Source organism: Schistocerca serialis, chromosome 5 (genome assembly GCF_023864345.2).
Source record: "Schistocerca serialis cubense isolate TAMUIC-IGC-003099 chromosome 5, iqSchSeri2.2, whole genome shotgun sequence".
In the NCBI taxonomy this organism is placed as follows: Eukaryota; Metazoa; Arthropoda; class Insecta; order Orthoptera; family Acrididae; genus Schistocerca; species Schistocerca serialis.
In genome coordinates this window covers 67911556-67925029 of record NC_064642.1, presented here as the reverse complement: position 1 = coordinate 67925029, position 13474 = coordinate 67911556, and the positions used below count along the sequence as shown (strand labels likewise).

Below are 13474 nucleotides of genomic sequence, written 5' to 3'. Positions count from 1 at the left end.
AGTCACAGATCTGATTCTCTGTCGTCTACACCAAGTAGTAACTTTCAAAATCTATATGTGCAGTACACGTGAGGCAATACTGACCATACGACTTATCTTAGAGAATAGATTAAGGAAAGGCAAGCCTACGTTTCTAGCATTTGTAGACTTAGAGAAAGCTTTTGACAATGTTGACTGGAACACTCTCTTTCAAATTCTGAAGGTGGCAGGGGTAAAATACAGGGAGTAAAAGGCTATTTACAATTTGTACAGAAACCAGACGGCAGTTATAAGAGTCGAGGGGCATGAAAGGGGAGCAGTGGTCGGGAAGGGAGTGAGACAGGGTTGTAGCCTCTCCCTGATGTTATTCAATCTGTATATTGAGGAAGCAGTAAAGGAAACAAAAGAAAAATTCGGATTTGGAATTACAATCCATGGAGAAGAAATAAAAACTTTGAGGTTCGTCGATGGCATTGTAATTCTGTCAGAGACAGCAAAGGACCTGGAAGAGCAGCTGAACGGAATGGACAGTGTCTTGAAATGAGGACACAAGATGAACATCAACCAAAGCAAAACGAGGATATTGGAATGTAGTCGAATTAAATAGGGTGATGCTGAGGGAATTAGATTAAAAATGAGGCACTTAAAGTACTACAGGAGTTTTGCTATTTGGGGAGGAAAATAACTGATGATGGTCGAAGTAGAGAGGATATAAAATGTAGACTGGCAGTGGCAAGGAAAGAGTTTCTGCAGAAGAGAAATTTGCTAACATGGAGTATAGATTTAAGTGTCAGGAAGTCGATTCTGAAAGTATTTGTATGAAGTGTTGCCATGTATGGAAGTGAAACGTGAACGATAAACAGTTTAGACAAGACGAGAATAGAAGCTTTTGAAGTTTTGTGCTACAGAAGAATGAGGAGGTATTGAACAGAGGTATTGAACAGAATTGGGGAGAAGAGAAATTTGTTGCACAACTTGACTAGAAGAAGGGGTCGGTTGGTCGGACATATGCTGAGGCATCAAGGGATCACCAATTTAGTATTGGAGGGCAGCGTAGAGGGTAAAAATCGTAGAGGGAGACCAAGAGATGTATACACTAAACCGATTCTGAAGGATGTTGGTTGCAGCAGGTACTGGGAGATGAAGAAACTTGCACAGGATAGAGTAGCATGGAGAGCTGTATCAAACCAGTCTCTGGACTGAAGATCACAACAACAACATGTGCAGCAAGGAATTGAATTTGCTGCCTAACATCACATTTCACAACCACACCGCCTTTTAATAACACAGCGGTGAAGGAAACAGTATTGATGGTAAAATGTTGCTGCAGTCCTAGAATTTGACGTCGAATCAAATGAGGGCAGTATGACACTAAAAGAGACGGTACAAAGGGACTTTAAAAATCTGTAGGAACAAAACTATTCAACAGATCAAGTTAGTACTTGTTTTACATCATTCTGGAGCGTGCTCCAACGTTGCAAATAATGTTATTTTTTCTTTTGGACTTAACGTTTTTTGCTTGACCCAAAAGGACTGTGGAAGCGGGCAAAATGACACACTGCTACCGTTGAATTATACATAGTTTCTAGATTAATAAACTAATAATAAGTTTAAAATAGGTGATGATTACGACTATATATTGGTGATTTAGTGTAAATTCTCTTCGTTATAACCGCTAAATGACGGAGGATTCCGGAAACTGTGAATGGAGATTGGTATGTAGGAAGTATTGGAGAGCAAATGAAAATGATCATATGACATTACTGGACACAAGACCTCATCTGGTGTTGTTCAGCTACCCGACGCAAGGAGTTCCCATGTGGCGCAGCGTCAGGGACACGCCTATGTGACAAGAATCAGATGAAATGATTGGAACAACACAAACACCCATTTTCTGGACGACGAAAATCTCCGACCTGGCTCGAAATGCATCTTGAGATTCTCCCATATAGAGGTAGTGACGCTAGACCATGAGCTGCCGAGGGTTGGAGAGAAATGTATGTGTAAAATGGTAGGGGATATCTGCCAGTATGAGAGTGTAGCCCCGCGGAGTGGCCGCGAGGTTTGAGGCGCCATGTCACGGATCGAGCTGACCCTCAAGCCGGAGGTTCGAGTCCTCCCTTGGGCATGAGTGTCTGTGTTGACCTTAGGTTAGTTAGTTTTAAATAGTTCTAAGTCTAGGAGACTGATGACCTCAGATGTTGAGTCCCATAGTGCTCAGAGCCGACTCATCCACGAAAGAAGTGGCTTATAAGGCGCTTGTTCGGCCTATTCTTGAGTATTGCTCATCTATCTGGGATCGCTATCAAGTAGGACTGATAGAGGAGATAGAGAAGATCCAACAAAGAGCGGCGCGTTTCGTCACGGGATAGTTTACCTGGCGAGAGAGCGTTACGGAGATACTAAACAAACTCCACTGGCAGACGTTGCAACAGAGGCGTTGTGCATCACGGAAGGATTTACTATTGAAAATTCGGGACAGCACTTTTCAGGAGGAGTGGGACAGCATATTACTTCCCCGCCACATACCGGTACATCTCGCGCATTGCCGCGCGGGGTAGGCGAACTGTCTAAGGCGCCTTGTCACGGTGCTTGCGGTTCCCCAGATCGGAGGTTCGAGTTCTCCCTCGGGCATGGGTGTGTGTGTTGTTCGTAGCGTAAGTTAGTTTAAGTAGTGTTTAATCTTAGGGACCGATTACAAATGGTTCAAATCGTTCAAATGGCTCTGAGCACTATGGGACTTAACATCTGAGGTCATCAGTCCCCTAGAACATAGAACTACTTAAACCTAACTAACCTAAGGACAGCACACATAACCATGCCAGAGGCAGGATTCGAACCTGCGACCGTAGCGGTCTGACGGTTCCACACTGAAGCGCCTAGAACCGCTCGGCCACACCGGTCGGCAGACCGATGACCTCAGCAGTTTAGTCCCTCAGGAACTCACACACATTTGAACATTTGATTTGAAAGTGTAACAGCCATGACCAGGAAACTTAAATGTAGATAGGCTGTATTCTCAGAGGACAATGATTTTTATGCTGCGACCATCGTTTGCATCGATCGTGAGAATAAGACAAGAGAGGTTACAACAGGTACTAGGGCATCTAAACAGTCACATTTCCCTTGGTCAATACGCGACTGGAAAGGGGAAGGAAATCTATAACATTGGTACATGTCCTCCCAACCATGCACTGCACAATGGCTTGCGGATTACATATGTAGGTCTAAATTTACATGTCTGTGTGGCAAATAACTGATAGGTCGGACGCCAGCTGGGTAAGGAAAGTATGTTTTTAAACCTTCGTTTGGGATGGATGGATGGATGGATGGATGTGTAGGTTTCAGGGATTAGCAACGTTACTGAAACAAAATTTCATTCTTACGAGTGCCACCTCAGTGGCAGCTGAAACACTTTTGTGGCTTGCCTCCTATTTGTTTCTTGTAGCTGTGACACGTTTAGAATGAGTGAGCCTGGGAGGAGGGCAGGACGCTCAGCGCGCGCGTTGTCGCCAGCTCGCCGGCCTCGTGTCCTGCGCCGTGCTGCTGGCTGTGGTGCAGGGCGCCGGTCCGCTGTTCGAGCCTCTGCCCAGGGCGGTGCTCGCCGCCGTCATCATCGTAGCCCTCAGGTAGAGTAACACTACGTCAACCTGCCGCCGGGTACCGCTAGTATAAGCGCTGCTACTACCTGACACATCTGAGTCGTAAGATAAGCAATGACCGCGTCGCAAAAAAATTTTACTGTTTCTTACTATGATAACCAGCGTAATAAAGATATTTTTGTTTAGCGACGAAAAGTGAAAATATTCACGCTCTTGATATGCGAATCAATAAAGCCACCAACATCAAATTGTTAGGTTGAATGCTAGGTACGCGGCATATGCAGGAGAGGTCTTCGACTTTGCTAAGGTACACAAACAAACAATGGAATATACACTATGTTCCTACATTTTCCCTGCAACGTACTGACGCAAAGCCAAATTAAACATAGTTCCAATCCTGCGCTTCCGAGCAAGGATGTACGGAGGTTTCCCATGGTCGAAAGCACAAGCTGTAATTATAAATCTCCTTTGAAATATTTCCAGGGCCATCCACTCTATCTCTTCTACCAGCTCGCCTGGTCTTGACGAAGGAGGTCAGGATCTGGAAAGTGGCTGACCTTGAAGAGCCCGCTGTACCGACCATAGTAGAAAATGTAAATTATTGAAAACATTCTGACCGAGTGTGCCCAGATCGTCTCTGTGCAGGTACATTTTTATAGTGTTCAAGAAAGTTTGGCAGGTGGCAATGAGGACGTTGCCGAACTGGCTAGTCTTAGAGGGATCCTTTGCCGACTTACTCAGGCACGTGTCAGTCTCACACCCTTCTCCCTCCCCTCCCCTTCCCCCGCCCGCATCTCTTGATCTGTACACAGGAGAGTGCAAAACAGGAGAGCTCAAAGAACAGAAGCACCCTTACCTGCTTCAGATTTCGACGAATGGGTTTGTTAATATTTCTAGAGGGTTCAGCATGTGCACCAGGACAGAAATTGCATTGCACTGCACTCCAGAGGCTTTGCTGGCCCATGATGTCCTCGAAAAAGGATTAAGTCGCCAAGAGGTATTAGCAGTGACAGACGTTGATAAGAAAGTCGTACTGTTGTTTATCTCACTGAGAATTGTCGTTGTTGACGGCTAAATGTGTGGGAATCAGCGCCCCAAGGGAGGCGAAAGACTCATCGATGCCTTTTGTTCCACGCCAGAGGCCTTTTCAAGTCGATTCTAAACGGTAGTCCGTCTGAAATGTTTTCTTTGGCCACCGATAAGAAAACTGTCGCGGCTGTGATGTTCTTTGCGGGGGCGTGGAAAAATGGGGTGAATAGGGGGTAAAAGGAAGTACGACGATCTTCCCATTATGTAACAAGTCCACGGTATCTTTGGGCAGAACTCTGGTAAAAATTGGTGCCAATGTGACGTCATTAATGCACCTTACACCATACGCGAACTTCTGATCTGGGGCCCGTTTTTGCATGTATCAACTTGCACTGTTTGAAGCGTCGCTGAGCCCGGGGGTGACGTTGCAAGACACCATCACGCCTTTGGACGATTACTGAGGAAAGTTGTAGGCACCTTCGTGCCAAATATTGAAGTTATACGTCGCAATCTAAGACAATTTCGGAGTTTCGAAAACGTGATCATTTAATTGTGTTTCTCAGTGTAGTGGTTGGACCAGACCATAGACATCAGCAACTGCACTGGATAATAAGAAAGCACGTTTAGTTACATCCTGAAATTCTCTGTGCTGCAGAATGTTGTTCCTTTGCTGGGGTACATGGGTGAGCTCGAAATCGAACGATCTGGAGGTCGACTACGACCACTGTGTTTCGAAGGTAACACTTTATCTGAGGAAAATGTAAAAATACGCTGTACCATGCAGCCTTGAAATCTGAAATACCTTTTCGGGGTAATCTACTCGACTTCAACTGAAATTATCCTCTTCACTGACTGCCCCTGATACCTAGCGAGTCCCAAGTACATGGTTGATGGTGAGTGTTGTGTAGGTGTGGTTACCGCACGATTGCACATCTGAGGTATAGACAACCGTTTTTTCGCTATCACATATACTGACTGTGACACCGATGTATAGTGCTTTGATGTCCAACCGACTTCGTCACTGTGTCTGCCGAGACGCCTATGACGCGATTGGGTTCTGCAACGTCGCTCCACAAATTTAGTTACATGTAATTGAACGCTTATTTATTAAACACATGTAAACCATAAAATCCAGTTAAGGTTTGGCACAAATGAGAAGCTAGCTAGACTGAGAACTAAGTCCCATAAAAAACAGTCACATCCGGAAGTAAACTCCATTACCAACATAGCTGAGATAAGAGCTGTGATGGTTGCTGCCCTGAAGAGCTGTTTACTGTAGGCAGCTGATTCCAGACTGGTGGCTGCTCTCTCCAGACTGCTGCTAAGTGCCATCGCAGGACTTTGTAGCTGAAGCATTCTCGCTGTTTCTCCTGAAAAACTTAGCTGTTACCGTTCGTACGAAGAATATCTGCAGACTAGTTAGGCCGTGCGTTACAAAACAACACGGATTTATACACCTAACCCTCGTATATGGCTGAAGCTACAGGGTATAATCCGCGTTCCGTTCGCTGGCTGTCCAAGCGCAGTGATGTCATCGTCTTGCCTGACTGGCTCTCTTGATGAGGCGTGACGATATAGTGCAGCCACTGCCGGTGACCTCTGTGGACAACCGCGGAGGTGCTCGCCACATTTGGCGTCACCTAGAGATGTAGGCTACGCTGACACGCCACCTTGATGGAACGGGGAGAAGTGGTGTGGGAGACGACGGTATGCCACAGAAGGCATTTTCCTTGCCACGCTACACTAAGGAGCGAAATAAACTGGTACACCTGCCTAATATCGTGAAGCGCCGCCGCGAGCACTCAGAAGTGCCGCAACACAACGTGGCATGGACTCGGCTAATGTCTGAAGTAGTGCTAGATCGAATTGATACCATGAACCCTGCAGGGTTGTCCTCAAATCCGTAAGAGTACGACGGGTGGAGCTCTCTTCTGAACAACATGTTGCAAGGCATCCTAGATATGCTCAATAACGTTCGTGCCAGGGGAGATTTGTGGCCAGCGGAAGTGTTTAAACTCAGAAGAGTGTTCCTGGACCCACTCTGCGGCAGTTCTGGACGTGTGCGGTGTTGCATTGCCGTATTGGAATTGCCGAGATCCGTCGGAATGCACAATGGATATGAATGGATTCATGTGTTCAGACAGGAAGCTTACATACTCGTCATCTATCAGAGTCGTATCTAACCGTATCAGGGGTCCCATGTCAGTCCAACTGCACACATTACACTCCGTTACAGAGGCTTCAACAGCTTGAACAGGCCACTGCTGACATGCAGGGTCCACGGATTCATGAGATCGTCTCCGTACCCGTACATGTCCACCCACTCGATACAATTTGAATCGAGACACGTCCGACCAGACAACATGGTTCCAATCATCAACAGGCCAATGTCGGTGTCCAGGTGAAGCATAAAGCTTTGTGTCGAGCAATCTTCAAGGGTACACGTGTGGGCCTTCGGCTCCGAAAGCCCATATCGATGATGTTTCGTTGAATGGTTGGCACATTGACACTCGTTGATGGCCCAGCACTGAAATCTGCAGCAGTTTACGGAAAGGTTGCACTTCTGCCATGCTAAACGATTCTCTTCAGTCGTCGTTGGACCCGTTCTTGCAGGATCTTTTTCGTGCCGCATCGATGTCGGAGATTTGATGTTTACCGAGTTGCTGATATTCACGGTACACCCGTAAAGTGGTCCTACGGGAAAATCCCCACCTCATCGCTACCTCGGAGATGCTGTGTCCTATCGCTCTTGCGACGACTACAACACCACATTCAAACTCACTTAAATCTTGATAACGTGCCATTGTAGCAGCAATAACAATCTAGCAATTGAGCCAGACACGTGTTGTCCTACATAGGCGTTGCCGACCGCAGCACCGTATTTTGTCTGTTTACATATCTCTGTACTTGAATACGGAAGCCTATACCAGTTTCTTTGGCGCTTCAGTCTAGTATGACTTACGGGATTAAGCGGTTAAGTTCGGGGTGCATACGTTGTCTCAAAATTCACGTAGGTTTTCCACACGAGAGGGCAAGAACGATACCATGGGCTGAAGTAACGTTAAATTCAAATTCGTCATTGGACTATCTCGGCTTGTGTTGAACCAGTGCAACTATTGTCTGTGTAGTAACTTTGTTTTGTATACTTTTCTACCCATGTGTTATTATAACAGCTCATTTCTCTGTTCAGTGTCACGTAATTGGGACTGTATTAGCAACCCACATAACGATTTCCTTTAGCAAATTTTTATTTACTTGAATTACTGAGAAGATTACGTCTTATCTCTGCTTGCCAGGAGGGCTGCCTCTTTATTTTCATAAAGAAAATGACACAGGTTGCTTGCAGATATTCAAAAGTCTGACTGCTCCGAAGAGCGGACATGCGCACTATGCTACACGCAGTAAGGTCATTGGGAATCATGTCTGGCTTGCCTTAGCAACGTAGGTTACATTTGTCGAATGTTAAATGCGACGCATACGTTGTTGACCAACAGCCACCATCTTCATTTGCGGCTCTGAATGCTGGGTGAAAATCATGGTTAATGAGTAAAATGAGCTAGTTTGTTGATTCTACAGGGACAGAATACATCCTGTCTCTTACGCAGAGTTATACATTGGCATTGCACTTAGTGTGGAGGGACAACTCATTATTTCAGTTCACCTCTGCTGGAGATTGTTACTCAGTGGTCAATGAAAGATGTACTACATATTTGTGCTGTACTTGTGTGAAATAGTGTTCTGGTTGGGTAGTTGAACATCGCAAAAATCCTCCATCCACGGCCAACATTTCAACGCGTTTTACATGTACTTTTTTGATATTTTATGCCAATTATGATTATTTCATAAGAGAGAATATTTTCCTACAATTTCGACGCTATTTTTGAAGCAATTCATAAGGCCATAATAACGAGGAGTAAGGGCAATAGTTATGACCAGTATACCCATCCAGAGTTGACAATTGCTCTGAGACTTCTTAACATATTGGACTGCCACATACTCGCGTACTGTCTCTGGCAGCAGAGCTAAAGAAAGCTGTCACTCATCTACGTAACATGTATTGACATTTTATTTCTTCTCCAGTTTGTCTCCTGAATATGTGCTTGTACTGAGTGCGAATTAACGTTGTAAACTTATCTGTCCGTCGCTGGCGTAGAAGACTGCAAACCTTCTTTCCTTCCCATCTGGGCAAGCTGTGCAGTGACTAGAGTACATGTAAAGCTTACTGGAACAGGATAAATGCTAGCTACAATGAAGTCGATAATTCGATTGTAATACTGGCATTTTAATTTGATATCCCCCAGAACTGACAAAATTTACAAAAAAAAAAAATGTGAATTTCTTTGTCCATCCACACACTCCTGAGAATGGCACATTAACAATTTGCTATTACGCGCCCCTATTAATGGCAGCTACGTTGATAAACATTCGGCACCTCGCAAGGATAACTACCAGATCACGATTATTAGGTAAGTTGTTGGAAGTGGTTAAGCGTCGGTGAAAATCTCGCTTCTGAGCTCTAACCGCAGAACTCTGCACGGAACACGCGTAGGTGCAGTGCTGCGATACAGACCGTATATCTCCCTTCGAAGACGATGGCCAAGACGCCGTCTCCAAGACCGTACCGCCCGATGGCTGAAGGCGAACTCCTCTATCTCCACAATTCTCCTGTTTCCCACGCGTACGAAAACGCGGCGAAAGAATACTCAGTTTCAGCCAATGTCGAACGCTCCATCATCGCCGAAACGCCTCCAACGGCATTTCTGAGATTCTGCCCAATGATCGAGTAGGTCATATCGCCCCTAGACAAACGAAATTCCCGTCTTCGCCGCGTGTTGCCCAGCACAGGTGGCTCCGGATGCCGGGCTATCCCCAAAAGCGCCGTATTGTCCCGCGTTTCCGGTAACTGCTACCTGCCGCCCACGGCGGCCCGGCCAGCTAAAGCCAGCTGCAGACTTCATATTCCACAATTCTCAACTTCCGACACTATTCACCAACGCTTTAAGTTAGTGACTTAATCATGCAGACATGCAGGGAATACTGCTAGAGAGTACCTCATATTTATCATAATTCAATAAAGTCATGATCTGATGCCCTTGCCAGTCCCTTTATTATTAATACTAATGTTAGGAAGCTAACGTGTAAGTGCCCATGTCCTGGGACCTGACAACATGATGACCTGTAGATTGGTTTCTGCTACCGAGTCCCAGTCCCACAGCAGCATTTAAACGTCTTCTCCACCATCTAAGGAGAGTTCCTTTCCTTTCCGGAAATCTCTGGACCTAAAAGACAATCTTCCCTGGCTTTGGTAGGTGAAATAAGAACAGAACTGGGAAACTAGTTGAACGTAATTCTGTGGGTGCATCTAACATTTACGACACATTAATTCAGCTTATGACAGTACTGTGCTTACGAGTATCTTGAGTATTTATTTAGTTACTAGGCAATCTACTCATTTGTGTGCTGCAGTGGACTGACATCATTATTGTTCCTTGCATTTTTGTCTTTAGGGTTTTTAAGTGTATTGTCACCTGAGCTGTTGCATGATTCATTGTTAAAGTCGTCGTTTCCATCTCGGCTATTTATTAGTATACATACTAAGTGTTATTCTATACATATACACAAATGGCACGTTTCGGCGCTATAGACTACTTAAAAGTGTGGTATTGCTATAGAATCAGTGAGAGCGTGTGACCTCACACACCAAGTACTGGCTCTGTGGCCACCCAGGGAAGTAGATATGTCCACATGCATTCACTTGCTACCTGAAACTACTATTCTGAATGTGCTTGCGCAATCTCATTGACTCTATAAACCTATCGCAGATGGAAGTGAATTTCTGGGCGAAATTGGAAGGTCGTACACAGGATGGAGAAAACAGGGTTGATAGTAAGATCAGGGGAAGGTATGGGACGTGGAATATAGCCAAATGTCCGTGGGTCTGAAAGGGACCGTTTTGAAAGTACAGTCCGCAGCTCGTGGTACCGCGGTAGCGTTCTCGCTTCCCGAGCACGGGGTCACGGGTTCGATTCCCGGCAGGGTCAGGGATTATCACCTGCCCCGAGATGACTGGATCTTGTTGCGTCGTCTTCATCATCATCATTCATCCCATTACGGTCGGAGGAAGGCAACGGCAAACCACCTCCATTAGGACCTTGCTTAGTACGGTGGTGCGGGTGTCCCGCATCGTTCCCCTACGCCCTGTCAAGAAGCAAGGGACTTCATTTCCATTGTGACTACAGTCATAAAACGAAAGCCAGCGCTTGATAGGCTCGCGTAAGTTTGTCTGGCAAGCGAACGTGTATCATTTTCTCTATCAGTGCGATTTTCACCATGTCTTAGTTAACACTTCTTGATATACTGTACTTAATAGAGTAGTCCATTCATGCTCTCTATACGTCAGCAAAAATTAAAACATGTGGACTCTAGGTTTCATTATTAATGACATTACACATTCCTGTACCAGATGTGGGCTATTTGCTATAGTGCTGTGTTCTCAGTATGGCTCATTAGCTTAAAAAATTAATGTCATTAACGACCATTAATGAAGCTGATTTCATAGCCAAGCTTTATCCACTAAACATAACAGAAAATTCACGTGTAATGTAACCACCCATGTATATGAATTTCACTTTTGCCTGTCTTTGACAGTTCAGTTGAAAGCCATGTTGTTGCCTTTTTTTTAATTTCTAACTGCTGTCTGTCCCATAGCAGGAGCTAGGTGGGCTAGTTACTTTAACTGCAAACACTTCCGCGCGCTGTGTGTCGTTTACTACACTCTGCAAATGTTTTGAATATAGCTTCGCATATAAAAGTTAATCACGTTTGTGGTACGCTGCGTAAAGAAACCGGTGGCGTATTTATTCCGTCATGACTCAGCAAATATCGTTCTGCTTGATAATTATCAGTGCAGACAGGCGAAATAAAAAGAGTAGCGAATTATTCCGTTCCAGAGGGTAGCACATCTTCCTCTGAGCCTTGGCGACAGGCGCATCCAATTCGATCGATACAGATGTCCTGATTGTAATGTTAATTATGGCTGTGTGAGACAGCGTCTGTCCACTCACTACACATGGAAGCACACAGAAATGGCATATCCTGTTTGCGAGTTACGGTTCTCAGTAATTATATCAGGTGGAACGGTCCAATTCAATTTCTGTCGTGAAAGCGAGTAGGGCGTGACGCATCGAGCCATATGCAGGGTGCAACTAAATTCCCTTTACAGACTTTGAGGACAGGTTCCTTACACCAAAACAACAATAAAAATCTTTAGTCACATGGGCTCTAAAATACGTACCTTAAGAGCTATGAGTACTTATGTTTCTTCGATACTATAAAATACATCTCTTCTACTGCAAGATCTTTGCTTTCCATATTTTCAGAGGAGGTAATATCATAAAGAAAGGTCCAGTAAACATGATTTCTAAATTGCATCTCTTAAAAACTATGAGCACTGTTTCATCTTTGCTATTGTCAAACACGTCTCTTCTATTGAACAGCTGTCCATAGTTTGGAAGATAGGAGACGAGATACTGGCAGAAGTAAAGCTGTGAGTACCGGGCGTGAGTCGTGCTTCGGTAGCTCAGATGGTAGAGCACTTGCCCGCGAAAGGTAAAGGTCCCGAGTTCGAGTCTCGGTCGGGCACACAGTTTTAATCTGCCAGGAAGTTTCAGCTGTCCATGGCTCTTAATGTACTCATTCTAGAGCCCATGTTTGCTGCACTTTTTTTTCTTCCTTTGGTTCAAAAATACGGAAAGCAAAGAGACAGTAATAGAACGGTATCGATGATGAACAAGTGCTCATAGCTGTTACGGTATGCATTTTAGAGCTAATGATTTCTAGACATATATTTTTTGTTTCGGTGTAAGTTTCTACCTCCTAGAAGTTTCCGAACGTGGAAAGATACTCTTCTGCTTCTTCTAGCAACCAATTAGACACCATTGCTGTTGGATTAGTGACAGTTTCAGTAGGCGTTGCGATGAAGGCTGTTTTATAGGATACTGTACTATGATGTTTTACAGTAGCATTGTGAAGTAAAATGTACAGGTATTGTGGCCAAAACATCTACATCTACTACATTTCTACATCTACATCTAAATTCTTACTCCGCAAGTCACCCAACGGTGTGTGGCGGAGGGCACTTTACGTGCCATTGTCATTACCTCCCTTTTCTGTTCCAGTCGCGTAGGGTTCGCGGGAAGAACGACTGTCTGAAAGCATTCGTGCGCGCTCGAATCTCTCTAATTTTACATTCGTCATCTCCTCGGGAGGTATAAGTAGGGGGAAGCAATATATTCGATACCTCATCCAGAAACGCACCCTCTCGAAACCTGGCGAGCAAGCTACACCGCGATGCAGAGCGCCTCTCTTGCAGAGTCTGCCACTTGAGTTTGTTAAACATCTCCGTAACGCTATCACGGTTACCAAATAACCCTGTGACGAAACGTGCCGCTCTTCTTTGGATCTTCTCTATCTCCTCCGTCAACCCGATCTGGTGCGGGTCCCACACTGATGAGCAGTACTCAAGTATAGGTCGAACGAGTGTTTTGTAAGCCACCTTCTTTGTTGATGGACTACATTTTCTAAGCACTCTCCCAATGAATCTCAACCTGGTACCCGCCTTACCAACAATTAATATTATATGATCATTCCACTTCAAATCGTTCCGCACGCATACTCCCAGATATTTTACAGAAGTAACCGCTACCAGTGTTTGTTCCGCTATCATATAATCATTCAATAAAGGATCCTTCTTTCTATGTATTCGCAATACATTACATTTGCCTATGTTAAGGGTCAGTTACCACTCCCTGCACCAAGTGCCTATCCGCTGCAGATCTTCCTGCATTTCGCTACAATTTTCTAAT

General features: G+C 44.9%; 1 protein-coding gene across 1 annotated transcript in view; it reads left to right on the top strand.

Annotated features, from left to right (window-relative positions):
• Positions 1 to 13474, top strand: part of LOC126481747 (sulfate transporter-like) — a 152312-nt gene that overhangs the window by 105853 nt on the left and 32985 nt on the right. Inside the window, exon 7 of the mRNA XM_050105702.1 lies at positions 3496 to 3608. Coding sequence (XP_049961659.1) covers positions 3496 to 3608 — 113 coding nt within the window. The remainder of the gene's footprint in view (positions 1 to 3495; positions 3609 to 13474) is intronic.